The sequence below is a fragment of the Artemia franciscana genome, chromosome 7 (genome assembly GCF_032884065.1).
Source record: "Artemia franciscana chromosome 7, ASM3288406v1, whole genome shotgun sequence".
Taxonomy (NCBI): domain Eukaryota; kingdom Metazoa; phylum Arthropoda; class Branchiopoda; order Anostraca; family Artemiidae; genus Artemia; species Artemia franciscana.
The window spans coordinates 23,027,922-23,045,809 of record NC_088869.1 but is presented as its reverse complement, the minus strand read 5'-3'; the positions used below and the strand labels follow the sequence as shown (position 1 = coordinate 23,045,809).

Sequence of the window (17,888 nt, the reverse complement as noted above, 5' to 3'; positions counted from 1 at the left end):
CCCTCTCTAGCCCTTTTTAGCTACAATTACCTCAAAGACATCTGATCAAAATTTGCTATATACTATATTCGGAAAGATTAAATATTTTCAACACGTATGTCCAGACAGATCTGATTCTTTTGAAAAAAAAGAGAAATAAATCTGATATAATGGTTTGTGAGGTCGGATCATCCTTTTTTTCTTGCAAAAATAAAACGAAGCTTTTTTATGAATGATCTTGACAGGCGTTCATATCATGACTAAGAAATAAACAACTCCAACAAGCTTGAACATGTAAAGATTCTAACTTGTGCTTTACCCAATAATATTGCCTCATATTCTTATAATACTGAAAAAGTGAGTTCAGTGGCATAGTTGCACGAGGGTTCAGTTGTAAGGTGGTTGCACGGTGGTTTATTTGCACAAGGGTTTAGTTAAATGTAGTTCAGTTACCCGGTGGTTTGGTTACACGAGGTTTCAGTTACATGGGGGTTCGGTTATACAGGGCCTCAGTTACACCGTGGTTCAGTCACAGGGGGTTCAGTTGCTTGGGATTCAATTGCACGGTGGTTCAGTTGCACGCACACCATGTCATAGATCTAGATTGAAACTTGTCGACGTAGTTTTAAAGGAATTGAAGTGTGTTTTGCCATTCGTGTAACTGAATTAGGTACCGGTAAGACTCGCAGTACGTCTGCTGAAAAATAAAGAAAACATAGTCAGATTGGATTTTATGGTTAAAAGAGACACTCCCGGAATTTAAAATAATGCTCTATTTTTTGCTCATTTTAACCAAACCTATTTACAGAATTGTGATATAAATGTCGATGCACGTTCCTACAAATCAGAATTTTTTTTTTTTTTTTTTTTTTTTTTTTTTGGAAAAGCCAATGATTAGAGTGCCTTAATTTTTTCAGGGGGTCTATTCAACCGAGTTTACAGGCGAACCCATATTCAATAAGCCTTTGTATGTGAGTACCAGGGTTGCCACGCGGTGAAAACAAAAATCACTAGATTTTAATGATTTTTGCATGATTTAGTGATTTTCTTCAATAATCTGGGGATTTATGTGCTGATTTAGTAATTTTTTGCTTAGAAAATATAAAAAATCGCTAGAAATAGGGATAAATCGATAAATCGCTAGGTATGAAAACCCTGGCGAGTACATTCTGACCATACATAATCAATTGTAAAAAAGCAACTTTCTCTCCTTGTAGTCACTTTGGCGGAAGAGCCGCGACTTGTGATTACACCGGCGCAACCTGAATACACGGCAGCAGTTGGCAATCCCCTAGCTTTTACTTGTAAAGCGGAAGTACCTTACCCAACTTTGATTACCGACCTTAAATGGATTAGCCCCGAAGGATTAGAAATCGGCGTTGGTGACAGGTAATTCAGATTATTATTATTGCCTTATTGCAACAACTATACAATACGTACCTTTTGAAAAAAAGTTCATTGATTCCTCGTAATGTAAGGTATCAATTTCTTCTTTCTTTTTAAAGAATGAAATCAACCATACTAATGGCTATATAAAAAATAAAGGTTTTTTAATTGAAATTAAGGAGCAACACTAAAAATTAAAACGAACACAAAATTAATCCGTGTTTTTGGTGGGCCGCCACCTCTTCAATTCCTCAATTGTTACGCTATACATTTTTAGTGCTTTAAGGAATCTTTTTGTTCCCAACCCTATGAGCCTTGTGTTTCAGCAGTCGCTCTTCAAGAATCGGGACATAAAGTCACATTAACGTAAAGAGAAGGGGGCAGCCCCCATCACATATGAAACGATTTTTGTTGGTTTTAATGCTGCTCCTTACTTTCAGTTGAACCATTTTCTTTATTGTTTGATTTCTGACCTTTTTTCATATTATACCCTGGTCTAACCAAGGTATGGCGTGGGCTACCGACCCCGTAAATCTCAATTTCTTGCTGTCAAATCGTATACATCAACAAATGTAAATTGATTGGTAGCGTCTCGCCTTTTCTTTTTTTTTTATTTGGGCTTAAGAATCAAAATATGGAATTGTAAGTAAAATTTTGGACAACACTTGAATTTTTAGTCAAAATTTTCGATAAGTATGTTTAAGAAGTATTTAATAATATTCTGACTACTGAATTTTGGTTGGACAGAAAGAGGTATTATTGTTCACATGAATGGAAATTCTGCGTGACTTTTGATATTCTATGTGGCTGGAGCCATAGCGACTTCTGGAATAGGGTTATCTGATGTCTAAATACAGCGTGTACATATGCTTAAAAAAATTGAAACATTGTATATGAATAAGAAAAGAGAAAAATTACTCTTTAAATCGCTGAAAGCATAAATCCTGGTAGTACTTGCTAGCCCCTTGTCTCCAAGAAATTCCTTAGCGAGGTCATGCTGCCCTTCCCCGCCTTTTGCACCTCTTTGCCAGTAGACATGTGACAGCAATATATTTTATTACATGTTAACAGTTTATATCGTATTCACTACGTTATTTCAGGAATGAATCCTTCACCGTTAGGCATTACTTCCTCTGCAATTGGGAAACTCAATATCTAGTTTTTTAATACTTTTAAGTTGATTAGCTATCCCAAAATTTTCAATAATTAGCAACTTGGGCCTCTTCGTTGCAAAATCGTGGTTTGGTGCAGAAAAATGTCTCTTTCCTTTGGCACAATCTTTGAGGGAAGTTAAAAAGGGTACTAGAACATCCTATTTTCCGTCCGAATGGAGCCCTCTCCCAATCTTCTAGGATCTTGATTCGGTAATGATCAACCCTGAAAAAAATAATAATAAACACGTATCCGTGGTCTTTGTTCTGGCAAAAAAAGAAGCTTTTTTTGAGAGGGTATTTTGTAGAAAGTAGTGTTTTTTGATATTCTGAATATGACATTGTAGTTTTTATTATGATCGCTTCCCTTTGGGGAGTTATTCCTCCATTTTTGAAAATCAGGCAAATTTTCTCAGATTCGTTGCTTTTGATGGGGAACATTAAACCTAAGGAATTATATAGTTTGGAATCAGCATAAAAAGCCAATTCTTTTAATATACTAAATTTTATCAATTCTTTTTCTTTAGAATTTCGGTTTCTATTGGCCCGAGCCACTCCTCACTCACAGTTCGTTAAAACGAACTGTTTGAAATACGTTAACTTGGATCTTTGTCACAGAATAGTTGTTTTATTGCTCTACGGGAAAATAATCACAATAAAGTTTAAATAGATACGATTTATAATAGATTTTTCACTAGGGTCGACCGAAATGACAAGCTTTCGTTTCAATAAAAAGTGCTTTTGAAGTAGATTGCCCTATACAGACCTTCCATACGGCTAAAGAGCCTCGTTGGGAATTTGTACCTTGCATTTGTTTGTTTTTGTGTTTTCATGTTACTTGTTATCTACCAAGTGACATATAGCGATCGCAAATTCTGTCTGTCTGTCCGTTTGTCGGTCTGTCTGTCGGTCCCGGTTTCGCTAGTTTAGGCACCTCCAGATAAGTTAGGACGATGAAATTTGGCAGGCATATCAGAGACCAGGCGATATAAAATTCGAAATGGTCGTTTCCACAATTTGACCACCTGGGGGTGGGGGTGGGGGACGGTCAATTTGGAAAAATTAGATAAAATGAGGTATTTTTAACTTACGAACGGGTGATCGGACCTTAATAAATATTTCGAAGGATATTGTGTCTCAGATCTCTTATTTCGAATCATAACCGGATCCGGTGACATTGGGGGAGTGGGAGGGGGGAAACTAAAATCTTGGAAAACGCTCAGAGTGGAGGGATCGAGATGAAACTTGGTGGGAAAAATAAGCACAAGTCCTGGATACGTGATTGAAATAACCGGAACGGATCTGCTCTCTTTGGGGGAATTGGGGGGGGGGGTAATTTTGAAAAGTGAGAAAAAATGAGGTATTTTTAAGTTACGAAGGAGTGATCAGATCTTAATGAAATTCCATATTTAGAAGTATCTTGTGCTTCAGAGCTCTTATTTTAAATCCCGGTTAGATCCGGTGACATTGGGTGGAGTTGGAGGGGGAAACCGGAAATCTTAGAAAACGTGAAAATTGAGGTATATTTATCTTATGAATGAGTGATCGGATCTTAATGAAACTTGATATATAGAAAGATCTTATGTCTCAGATGCTCCAATTTCAATTTCGAATCAGATCCGAGGACATATAGCGATTGCAAATTCTGTCGGTCTGTCCGTTTGTCGGTCTGTCTGTCGGTCCCGGTTTCGCTAGTATAGGCACGTCCAGATAAGCTAGGTATATTTATAAGCGAGGTATATTTATCTTATGAATGGGTGATTGGATCTTAATGAAACTTGATATATAGAAAGATCTTATGTGTCAGATGCTCCAATTTCAATTTCGAATCGGATCCGAGGACATGGGGGTTGGAGGGGGAAACAGAAGTCTTGGAAAACACTTATAGTGTAGAGACCAGGATGAAACTTGATGGGAAGAATAAGCACAAGTTATAGATACGTGATTGACACAATTGGAACGGATCCTTTCTCTTTGGGGGAGCTGGTGGGTGTTAATTTGGAAAAATTAGAAAAATTGAGGTATTTTTAACTTAAGAACAGGTGACTGGATCTTAATAAAATTTGATATTTAGAAGGACCTCGTGACTCAGAGCTCTTATTTTAAATCCCGACCGGCATTAAGCCTGTGATTTTTCTTTTAAATCAATCTATTGATTCATAGAATTTTTCTAGAGCTCATGCCGTATGAGCTCTTGGCTCTTCCGACCTCATCACAAGTGCCATGTGAGCTCTTATCTCTTGTTGTTGTTTTTTTTGCTTGTGAACACATCTTATATTATGTCATTCAGCGTAGTATTGAAGAATAGTTCTTGTCAACTTTAGAATATTATTGAAGAATGGTTCGTCGTCTTGGTGTATTGCTGTGATATATTTTTCTAAACTGTCTTTGACTGTTCTTGAGTTTTAGGCGCATTATAAAGAGAGCCATGTGTGCCTTTTTTGTAATTAAATAAAAAAAACTAATTTCCTCGCTCTTTACGCTAATTAACTTTAAAACTAATTAACCCTCGCTCTTTACGCTAAAGCTTTTAATTGTTTTAAACAGTAGAATTGTGGCAAAGAGTCAAACTTTAGCGTAAAGAGCGAGGGTTTGCGGAGGGGACAACTCATTTCATATACGGAGTAATTTCTGTTCGTTTTAAGTTTTAATGTCGCTCCTTACTTTCAGCTAAAAAAAATTAGTTTTTTTTTATTTAATTTCTGAACGTTTTTGAATTAATGCATGTTTGGTTTTGGCTCTCCGCACATAAATTATTAAAATGAAATTTGTATATTAATTCTTTTTTTGGCTAAATGGTTTTCTCTTAGTTTTGATCAGACGATTTTGAGAAATAAGGGGTGCAGAAGGAGGCCTAGTTGCCTTCCAATTTTTCGGTTACTTAAAAGGCAACTAGAACTTTTAATTTTTAACGAACGTTTTAATTAGTAAAAAATATACGTAACTTAAGAATTAACTTACGTAACAAACTTTCATAACCTTATATTTTTATTATGTATACGGGGGGGGGGGTTTATACCCTCGTTAATACCTCGCTCTTTACACTAAATCGTAAGTTTTGTCCCAATTCTTTAAGAATGACCCCTGAATCAGAAGGTATTTATCTCCTCCTAAATACCTCGCTCTTTATGCTAAAGTATTTTTAGAACCCTTCATATGCGTAATAATCTCTGTTCGTTTTAAGTTTCAATGCTACTTCTTCCTTTCATTTGAAGAACCGTTTTCATGTTTATTTTTCATTGTTTTCTTATAGTAATGCTAGAGAATCCTGCGCCCTTGTCATTGAATTTTTCTTCCCCCATGACAGATTCCTCCAAGGAAAGATCCTCCAACATAGCCCCCTCTCCTCAGCCCCACCCCCAAACAAAATAAAATCCCCCTGAAAACGTCTGTACACTTCCCGTTTGTTTGTTTCCCGTTCCGTCAAAGTTTGTAACTTGCAGCCCCTCCCCCAGGGATTGTGAGGGAGTAAGTCATCCCCAAAGACATAGTTATTATGGTTTTCGACTATGCTGAACAAAATGGCTATCTCAAAATTTTGATCCGTTGACTTTGGGAAAAAAATGAGCGTGGGAGGGGGCCTAGATGCCCTCCAATTTTTTGGTCACTTAAAAAGGGCACTAGAACTTTTCATTTCCGTTTGAATGAGCCCTCTTGCGCAATTCTAGGACCACTTGGTCGATACGATGACCCCTGGGAAAAAAAAAAAACAAAAAAAAACAAACAAAAAAACACGCACCCGTGATTTGTCTTCTGGCAAAAAATGCGAAATTCCACATTTTTATAGATAGGAGCTTGAAACTTCTACAGCAGGGTTCTCTGATACGCTGAATCTGATGGTGTGATTTTCGTTAAGATCCTACCTTAGGGGGTGTTTCCTCCTATTTTCCTAAACAAGGCAAATTTTCTCAGGCTCGTAACTTTTGATGGGTAAGACTAAACTTAAGACTGGTAAGACTTGATGAAACTTATATATTTAAAATCAGCATTAAAATGCAATTCTTTTGATGTAGCTATTGATATCAAAATTCAATTTTTTAGAGTTCTGGTTACTATTGAGCCGGGTCGCTCCTTACTACAGTTCGTTACCACGAACTGTTTGATGCCCCAAGGTGTTAGGCTAATTTTTTTCCAACTGTATAATGCAGCTATTTAAAAATTTAAAGTTTTCATTCAAATTGGGTAATTCTAATGACCAGTCTTGTTCGCTAGGTGCTAAGTAGTTGCCTTGAAATTTATGTATCAGGCAATAATATACAGAGGAAACTGGAATAATCCATTTGATACAATAATACAAATAAGTAAGGAATAATACAGTGATACAAATAATGATCCATGGGAATGCATACGAATACATGGAAGCAATACTAATATTACAAGGGAAGCTTGTCTTATGTACACGTTATTTCACTCCCATGTAACACCTTATCTTTCTCTCCAATCTTATAGTAGAACTGAAAAGGACTTTTTTTCTCTCGGGGATGGGGGGTAGGGGAGTTTTGCAGTTTTTTTTAAAAACGTATAAAAAATTTACTAATATGCATTTTTGTTCCGCTTTATGAGTCGAACTGGTTTTTTATGGATGGGGGGAGGGGTCATACCCCTAACCCCTTCTAGATACGAGATTCAAAAATTGCGATTTCGGCCCTATATGAAACAAAAAAGCCTGATGGAACTTAAGTATCATTTGTAAAACATACACTTTCCATTTTTTATTGAAGTGCCCCCCTCCCCTTAAATTTACCCTTGTGTACTCACGAGCCAAAAGGGACGAAAAATGCACACATTATGTAGTTGAGGTTGGGTTGGGTGCGAAGGACTTTACTTGTTTACTTGGTCTCTACTCGGGCCTTGCCATCCTTGTAGAGCAAAACCCCTGCACGATTTCTTAACATACCACCTTTCTTCAAAATTTATCTATGAAGCTTTTGTTTTAAAAAGGGGTATTTTAGGCCTGTTCCCGGGAACTGCTTGCATCACGTTGTCCCTGAAAGCACATTCTATGTAAATTTCGACTAAAAGAACCTCTAGATTATCTAAAAAGACCTGTAGATTCTAGAATTTTCGATCGAATAACACCTCCTCCCACTGAGCTTCTTACAGTCACTTGTTCTATATTATGATTCCGAGAAAAGAAGACATGTCGCTCTCTACCAAACCAATTTTATTGCATTTCATTTTAACAAATTACAACTTGATTTCAAACATGAAGGGATTAAAGTAGGGAGACATCTGGTCTATTGTACGACTGAGTTTTATAATCTTCTATACAAACATATAATCTTTACGATGTCTTTGTCATCACAAGTCAATGGTTTTATTAAAGTGTCTTTGATTATGAGACTTGTAGCGAGACTACTAGGGTAACAAAATTCAATTTCGTTACTTATCTCCTCAGTCTCTTAAGTTGTTGACTTTTTCATATTTTACTAAAGAGCCCACAGTGATGTTAAGAAAATAGTCTTTTGGGATTATTCCTCCAAAGCAAAAGATTTGTGCGCTCCGAAGGAGCCCCACAGAGATGGTAAGTTTAGTGATTTTAGGTTATAGCGACCACATCAAATATAACCTGAAAATGAAAATGTAACACTTTAGTAACAAAATTATGGAAGCTAAGACAGAGAATTGTGGAAAGCAGGCCTCCCAGAACGCAATGTATTAAATAATACATAACCTAACAAGCTCTATGCATTAAATATTTAATCAAATTTTACCTGCATATCAGTTTATCTCACTAAGACTAAGCTAATTATCTCCGAATGCATATAGCAAAACCAGTTTTAATCAGATCAAGAACTTGAATGTGGTCGCTATAATACGCAAGTGCCAATTATTTTAGCTATTTATGGCAGTCGATTTCTGGGGGTAAATACTCATTGAAATAAATCCTCGCGTGTTTTTGTTAGAAACTTTTCTGAAAATATCCATTCAGTCTCAATTAACTTATTGCTAAATAGCTGTATAGAAAATACTAATGATTCATCCATTAACTTATTTTGTGGAACTTTTGATTTTTATCTATTGGACAAGTTTTGTACCTATAGAATTGATTTTTTTTAATTTATAAATAGTTTTTTTTTCCCACAGTGACTGAGGTTTGATCTACGAAAGGTAGGCACTGTCAACGTCGCATGATCCACGTTGAAATGTAGCACGAAATGCTTTGATTGTTACTCATTGTTGTTTTGATGTTTTTTTTTCAATTTTTACTCATTATTTCCCTTTGTATTTAGATATTTGATTATTTCAGAAGCAAATCTGATCAAATCTATTTTTCTTGGAGTTGTTTTCATTAGAGGTTTAGTTTTACAAAATTCTGCACATACGGGAAAATATCACGAGTACGTTTATTCAAGCCACTTTTAGATATTTCAGAAATACAAAGGCATTTATGCTTCAATTACTTTCATCAGACTTGTTTTCTTTTAAATTAGTTCCACGCAAGGTGGGACTGATATCGTCACTCCGATAATGGTACTACAAAAGTAGGTTGTCAAAGAGGGATCGAAAGTAGCTGGTGCTTAATGGAAACCAATTACCTTTAATGGGTTAGGAGATGGTTGTGCTTACCTTTTTTTATTGTTGGTTTTAAAGGAGTTGGTGAAATTGACCTCCAACTGGTTCATGTTATCCATAATTGGACCAAAAACATGGAGCAACAGTTTGAATCTTGTATTGTTTCAAATAAATAATTAAAAGGAGTTCTTAGTCGACACTAAAGTTGAATCAGTAGTGAAATTGAATCCAATTTCACATATATAAATTTAATTTGAATCCATCGTCCTTAGGATATTATTACAATGAAACCATCATCCCAAAACCAGTGTATTATAAACAAGAGCATTTCCAGGATTTGTGTTCGCAGGAGAGATGGCTATTTATTTTGGGAGGGGCGGGGATATGAAAACACATAATAATTTGTTTTTATGCATTTTTTACGTTTTTATGAGTCGGACAAAAATTTTCAGAGGAGGGGTTCAAATCTTGAACCCCACTCCCCTTGGATACGACCTTGGTCTTAACCAATAGCCATGATGGTATGCTAAATGACTTTTTGAAGTTTTGACATTCAAACACCTAGCTTGGACTACAAAATCTTACGGAATTGTAAATGTTTAAATGTAACTTTCCGGTTTAATAATTAATTATTTATGATATTTAATGTACAGGACTGTCCGCCTGTCTGTAAAAACAAAATTGTTGGCCGAAGATACAAAAAAAATAAACCAATTTAATTTGTCAACAACTGACTGGTCATCTATTGGCATAAGTGAAAGTCTTCCTTTTCTTTGCCACCTGGTGTACATCTCAAAGCATAACTGGCTCCGCCATGCATGTCATCTCTATGCATGGTGTATACCACCCTGTATACATGGTCATATACTGTATGTACCCTGTTAAGCATGGTCGCATAGGCATGAATTTGCTCATCATCAACTAGTCTTCTAAAAATTAACTTTGGGTGTTATCCTTGTTGGAATATTGCTGCCTATATGCTGCCCTGTGTTTCCAGATTGAACTTCGCATTCCTGTTCAAGTAACCGCCTAAACTAAAGCAATCGAGAGTCGGCGAAAGATCTTCTGTATTTAAGATATATTGTAAAATGCAATTCTGAAAAAAAAAAACAGAAAAGAAAAGGACTCTCGATATAATCCAGGTAAACATTGTTGTTTCTGAAAAAAAAAAATAATTCTAGACGGCTAGAAATTTTATGGTGACATCTTTTCATGCATAGTTTTGACATGAAGTTCCGAGAGCCATCACGTGAAATTCATAGCTTCACATGAATTGTTAATACAGTACATAATCAACTCAGAACATAACAACACAATAGTCTCTTCAGGGATGGTCTCTTGGCAGAATTTCCTGTAAAACTGAAAACTTTCGGTAAAAATACAGATAAGATAAGCTTTAGTAACATATAGCATTGGAAAACGATGATAGAATTTTTAAGCAGAATTGAAATTGACCTCCAATTTGAATTTAAAACTCCTGACGTAATTCCAAGATAGAATAGCCCCCTCTGCCTTAAAAAGGAAAATGGTAGGGCTAAAGAAGTAATTTTCATATTTTCACTAACTGTTATATATTATATTATATTATATTATATTATAACTATGTGTTTGGGGACGACTCACTCCCCCGCAATCCCCGTGGGAGGGGCTGCAAGTTACAAACTTTGACCTGTGTTTACATATAGCAATGGTTTGGGGGAATGACTGGGAAGTGTACAGACGTTTTCAGGGGGATTTTTTTGGTTTGGGGGGGGGGGAGAGTTGAGGGGAGGGGTTACGTGGGAGGATCTTTCCATCGAGGAACTTATCATGGGGGAAGAGAATTTCAATGGAGGGGTCACAGTATTTCCTTGCATTATTTAAAAAAACAATGAACAAATAAATATGATTTTTTTTTTCTACTGAAAGTGGGGAGCAGCATTAAAACTGAAAACGAACAGACATTATAACGCATATGAGGGGTTTACCTCCTCGTAATACCTCGTTCTTTACGCTAGAGTATTTTGTAATAATTACAACTACTTATTGTACGGCCTTTGTGATTCAGGTCTCATTCTTAAGGAATTGGGACAAAATTTAAGCTTTAGTGTAAAGAGCAAGGTATCGACGAGGGTTGAGCCCCCTCACTTACGCAATAAAAACATACGAATACAGAAGTTCGCTACGTAAGTTAATTCGTAAGTTTCGTAAAAAATTAAAAGTTATAGTTGCCTTTTTAAGTAATCAAAAAACTGGAGGGTAACTAGGCCTCCTCCCTCGCTTCTTTTTTCTCAAAATCTTCCGATTAAAACTATGAAAAAGTCATTTAGCCAAAACAAATTAATATGCAAATTTCGTTTTAATTATTTATGTGAGGAAAGCCAAGATCAAAACATGCATTAATTTAAAACGTCCAGAAATTAAATTTTAAAAAAAATAAGTTGTTTTAAATGAAAGTAAGGAGCAACATTAAAACTTAGAACGAACAGAAATTACTCCGTGTATGAAAGGGGCTTTTCCTCCTCAACGCCCCGCTCTTTACCCTAAAGTTTGACTGTTTCTCTTAACTCGACTTTTTTAAACAATACAAATTCTGTACGAGGAGAGTAGATTCCATTCTTGTAGATTTCTTGATTGATATACAAGAAAGCTGAATTATGAGAATATTGCTTTTAAATGTCGAAAGTCAACAGCAAGTGCAGTAATTTATTATTATGCATTTCAAAGGCTTATTCAAGAAAGAGATTTTTTTATGATTGTTTAGATGGAAGATGACTGAAATTGACAAGATCTAAATATCCTTTTAATCCTGCTATTAGAAAAAAGAAACTAAATTCCAGGTCTTTCTCTTTGATCTCTCCTCAAGTTTGCCTCTGGGGACCTGTTTTTTCTTTTCCGCTCGTTTCTGTTTTTGTCTGTATTATTTTTAGTATAAATGATGATTTATATGCCACCGTACTTAAGCTCGTAAAGTATCCGTTGTCAGTCTTGACTGGACCCACAATTTTCTCTCACTTTTAGTACTATATATGTGTTTTTGAAAGTAAAGCTGAACTACAATTTTTTTTTTTACAGGATATCTACCGAAGTCTATTATCAAAATGGCGATACGCCAACAATAAGTCTAGAGTTTAGTTCCTTCCATGAATCCGACTCGGGTAATTATACCTGCCGTGCAACTTATACCAGCTCCCAAACGCTAAGCGCATCTGTCAAACTTTCCAACCAGGCGTCAATCAATTGGATTGACGTTCCTACAGAACAGCGCGCCATTCTTGGCAAGGAATACAATGTAAGGTGCAACGCGACTGCCAATCCTGCACCAAGAGTTCGTTGGCTAAAGGATGGCGTTGCCATCAGTAAAAGTAAGTTCATTATCATATCTACCTCTTTACGTTTAAATTAAGCGCTATTTGATTTAATTTTTATATTTAGTGTGTAGATTAGCCTTATTAACCTAATGAGACATAATTCATCTGGTAGGACGCAGAAATACCCAATATTTGTCTTTTACAATGGTTTTTAACGTGTTTTTGCTAATTTTTTCTAGCGAAATTGTCTTTCTACAAAGAAAAAGTATAAGGCGCTCAATATTCCAAAACAGAGTATGTGTTTTTTCGGCTATTATTTGGTACACGTATGGCTATTGACCTTGCCGTATTGATTGCTGATGATTGTGGAATGTTTAGTAGTCTCCATTTTCCATTCATGGAATTGAATCTTTTATCTAAATTTCATTTACCTCTCAACAAAAGTAAACTAAGGAAAGGATATGCGCCTACTGTCCTCCGCACAGGATAAGTTAATGCATACAAAAAAATCGTAATAAACTAATTAGAGTGGTGTTTTCAGGTTGTGGGTTTGAAGCGTGTTTTGAGCGAGCTAAACAGAAATCGTTTTCAGGTTCTCCATGTGCAACCCCGCAAAACGCTGAAGTATTTTCATCTTACGGGTTCCAAGCGTGTTGAGAACAGGTTCTTCAAAATCGTAATTCGTTAGAATAGCATGGTTGAACACGGGTTCTGAACTCTTGTCGAACTCCGCGTTAGGTGGTGGGTGGCCTGAAAATAAGGCTGAGTTAAATCTAGCGTGCTCTGCTTTGTGATGGCTGCACTGCTTTCATAATGTTGACATGTGGGACTCCTCACTTTGCATCGTTACTGCCCATGTGTTCTGTCAAAACATATACAGTTCTTAGGAGTTCATCTTTTCTAATAGTGCCGATTTTTGGGGGACAGGATTAAAAGATATTGAGACCAAAATTTTTAGACCACAGTTTAAAAAATTATTCCTTAAAGAGGTTTTCTTTCAGGCCGATATTTGGCGTGAGACTCCATTCGTCTCATCTACTTCCTTTTGTGTGTAATATATATATATATATATATATATATATATATATATATATATATATATATATATATATATATATATATATATATATATATATATATATATATATATATATATATATATATATATATATATATATATATATATATATATATTTTATTTATTTATTTATTTATTTAAAAAAAATATATCAAAGATGTTTTTTTTTTCAGGGAAAAAAATTATCATTGAGTTAACCTCTTTAGCTAGATACCTGTTCGATCGATATAGATTTATTTAATTATTCTCTTTTACAGAAGCATTTCTAAGCCAGTTGTAGTCTTTCACCGTCCAAGCGAATGACTAACAACTTTTTTTTTTTTTTTTTTTTTTTTTTTTTTTTTTTCAGATCAACTGAATTCATGCTATAAAAAATCCACAGAATCTTGACGGAAAACTAGGAGTGTCGTGTAACGTACTCTTAAATGCTGCCAAAAATAGACCATTAAAAGAGGGTTTTTTTGTAGATAGACTATATTATTCAAACAAAATATGCATATAAATCTTTTTTTTTACTTAATGATGCTTTTTTGCTTTATTTTGAAAGTGTGCTAATTAATATTTATGGTCTCATATTTAAAGTTTTGTTTCTGGCAGTTTGTCTGGACGTAGCCAAGTTCTTACCCTCTTTTTAACTATGGGATTTCCGTTCCCTATATGATGAGTTGTTCTAGCTATTACCTTGTTCTCTAGCTCCCTTTTGACATTTTGTATCTTTTCTAAGCTTTTTACCCTGACCGGAATTCCTTAGCCTTTTCCTGTCTTAAATACAGATTATACTGTACTTTTCTAGGGCTTCTCGGTTTCACACACGAGTTGCTTAACTCAGTGGAGTTCTGCTTGCTGCCCAATTATTTGTTCTTGCTTAGCAAAAGACGATAATATCATTTTGACCATTTTTTTGTCCTCCATTCTTGTTCAGCATTCACCAATAATCCTCTAGTGAGGACATCTTAGTAGCACTAAAAACGAAGGATGGCTAAAACGAACGCAGATTTTAATTTTATCCTCTATATATAGGGTCAGTTTTAAGTTTTAGAGCTGTTCTTCTTTCTTTTTTATCACTTTTTATTTGTCTTTTATCTCCAATCGATTGACATCTTTTTTCTTTTCTAGGTTAAATTTTAGAGTTGAGCAGTAATTCGTAACGAACTCTGTGGAAGACTGTTTTCTGTTGCCGTCTTTTTGTGTGATGGCATTCATTTTCACAGAAAAAGGCGTTGCAACATAACAGACTTCTAGTAATTGTAAAGTTCAAATAAAAATCAAGGGTTCTTAACATTAAATTCTCCGTAAAGTTCTTGTTTTTGCTCCTTTCTCTCCCCTTCTCACATTTCGAAAGAAACAGAACCCTAAACATTTTTAATAAATTATATTTTTTGCTCTCCCCTCACTAAACGAATTTACTGCTCATCCAAGCTCTTCTGCTCCTTGTATGGCCTCTGCTCCTCATCGAGGAAACCGCTTTCAGATTCAACAAACAAGAAAAGTATAGAATCCAGGGCATTTTATTTTCTCTTTATTTTAATAAAAATTGAAAAACTTTTTTAACTAAAACTTTATTATTTTGTTTTCTTATAGCTTCTCATATACTTACTGCTTCATATCCCTAGAGTTAGGTTTTATGGAACAGACCCTAATAGATTTATGGAGAGACTCTAATTCATTAGAGAACCTAATGAATTCGTCATTGTTTTTTATCTTAGAAAAAGAAGTGACGTGTCTTTGTGCTCGTTAATCTATACTGCTAAATTAATAGAAAAATAATTATGAAATAAATAAATAGTCAATGCTTCAAATGTAATTATAGTGCACTCAATCGGTAAATTGGTTCTTTCAGTTTGATTACTTAGAAGAGTGCATTTATGCTCGTAATTTTTAAAATTGTGCTTCTTTATGCGGAAAAGAAAGCATTATTTTAATTTGATGGATTCTTTCTTTTTTAAGCGGCATTGTATTTGTGTATGCAGTGTTTTTATGTTGGCGATAGAATTGGGTATAAGGAGAAGTGTTCAAAGCTGGAATACTTGCTGTGTTTTGATGGGTATCTCCAGGCTCTTTTTAGAAGACCAGAGCCAATCAAACAGTTCGTGGTAATGAACTGTAGTAAGGAGCGACCTGGCTCAATAGTAACCAAAACTCTAAAAAATGGTATTTTGATACCAATAATTGCATCATAAGAATCGAATTTTAATGCTGATCTTAAATATATAGGTTTCATCAAGATCAGTCATATGTATCAAAAGTTACGAACCTGAGAAAAATTTGCCTGATTTTAGAAAATAGGGGAAAACACCCCCTAAAAGTCATAAACTCTTAACAAAAAATCACACCATCAGATTCAGCGTATCAGAGAACCTTACTGTAGAAGTTTCAAGCTCCTATCTACTAAAATGTGGAATTTTGCATTTTTTTTACCAGAAGACACATCCAGATGCGTGTTTATTTGTTTGTTTTTTTGTTGTTGTTTTTTCCCCAGGGGTGATCGTATCGACTGAGTGGTCCTAGAATGTCGTGAAAGGGCTCATTCTATCGGAAATTAAAAGTTCTAGTGCCCTTTTTAAGTGACCGAAAAAATTGAAGGGCATCTAGGCCCCCTCCCACGCTCATTTTTTCCAAAAAGTCACCAGATCAGAATTCTGAGATAGCCATTTTATTCACCATAGTCAAAAAACCTATGTCTAAAACCTATGTCTACCAAAATAACTATGTCTTTAGGGACGACTTACTCCTCTGCAGTCCCCGTGGGCTGGGGCTGCAAGTTACAAACTTTGACCTGTGTTTACATATAGTAATGATTACTGGGAAGTGTACTGACGTTTTCGGGGGGATGTTTTTGGTTTAGGGGGGAGGTGGTTACTTGGGAGGATATTTCCATGGAGAAACTTCTCATGGGGATAGAGAATTTCAATGAAGGGGGCGAAGGATTTTCTAGCATTATTTGAAAAAACAAGGGAAAAACAATATGAAAAGTTTTTTCTACTGAAAGTAAGGAGCAGCATTAAAACTTAAAACGAACAAAAATTATTATGCATATGAGGGGTTTACCTCCTCGTTATACGTCACTCTTTACGCTAAAGTATTTTTAATAATTTCAACTATTTATTCTACGGCCTTTGTGATTCAGAGGCCATTCTTTAGGAATTGGGACAAGATTTCAGCTTTACTGTAAAGAGTGAGGCATCGAAGACGGTTGAACCCCCTCAAAAACGCAATAAAAACATACGAATATAGAAGTTCGTTACGTAAGTTAATTCGTAAGTTACGTATATTTTTGACCAATGAAAACGTTTGTAAAAAATTAAAGGTTCTAGTTGCTTTTTTAAGTAATCCAAAAATTGGAGGGCAACTATGCCTCCTCCCTCGCTCCTTTTCTCAAAATCTTACAATTAATTGCAATTAATTAATATACAAATTTCTTTTAATTATTTATGTGCAGAGAGCCAAGATCAAAACATATATTAATTCAAAAACGTCCAGAAATTAAATAAAAACAAGTTTTTTTAAATGAAAGTAAGGAGCAACATTAAAACTTAAAACGAACAGAAATTACTCCGTATATTAAAGGGGCTTCCCTCAACGCCCAGCTTTTTACGCTAAAGTTTCTTACCTTTATAAAAATAGAGTTAAGAGAAAGAGTCAAACTTTAGCGTAAAGAGCGAGGCGTTGAGGAGGACAAGCCCCTTTCATATACGGAGTAATTTCTGTTCGTTTTAAGTTTTAATGTTGCTACTTACTTTCATTTAAATAAAACTTGTTTTTTCATTTAATTTCCAAGATAGAAACGCCAATGAAAATACTGTAGAAGAATCTCAAGTATGCTGCAAAAGAACTACAGAATCTTAACGGAAAACTAGGAGTGTAAGGCAACGTACTCTTAAATCTTGCCAAAAGTCGACCGTTAAAAGAGGGTTTTTTATAGATAGACTTATTTAAAAAAAAATTACATATGATTCTTTTCTAACTGTTTTTTTTTCTTTTATTCTTTGGTGTTTGTTCCATACTGAGATATTCTAAATGTAAATCCTTTCCTTGTTTTCTCTTCCTTTTCATTTATAGAAAATAAATTTGTTGCCTTTATATATTTCCCACAGTTATCCTATATTTTTTTCATTATTGTAACTTCTCTAACCTTTATATACTCATAAACTTGAAAAAAAAAAACGGATCTAGTATCAATAATCCATTGCTGCGAAATTATAGGTTGTGATTTCAATGTTGCTTTTTTTTCAATTTGTTTCTGCCACCCATAATTGTGATGATTGTGACTTGTAGACAAAAAATTTTTGACTTTCACACCAATTCTTATTCCTAGCTCCAGCTCTTGAGCATAAGCAAAACTTTGCTTTACAGCACGAGAATTCCTGAACTTCACAGTCTCTTCGAATCCTGGGTACTCTTTAAAAAGCAAAGTAAGCGTTGAAATAGACAGCAATGCCTAGGTACTAACAAGTGGTGGCTTTTGCAGTAGTATTTTCCAATATTTTC

General features: G+C 35.0%; 1 protein-coding gene across 3 annotated transcripts in view; it reads left to right on the top strand.

Moving 5' to 3' along the window:
* The window catches only part of LOC136029011 (fasciclin-2-like), a 57,848-nt gene extending 42,903 nt beyond the window's left edge, over nt 1-14,945 (top strand). For all 3 annotated transcript variants that reach the window (XM_065707032.1, XM_065707033.1, XM_065707031.1), the window contains 3 exons: nt 1,197-1,368; nt 12,087-12,376; nt 14,517-14,945. In XM_065707032.1, the coding sequence (XP_065563104.1) occupies nt 1,197-1,368; nt 12,087-12,376; nt 14,517-14,521 (467 nt within the window). In that variant the 3' untranslated portion in view covers nt 14,522-14,945. The remainder of the gene's footprint in view (nt 1-1,196; nt 1,369-12,086; nt 12,377-14,516) is intronic.
* Nucleotides 14,946-17,888: the final 2,943 nt, after the last annotated feature.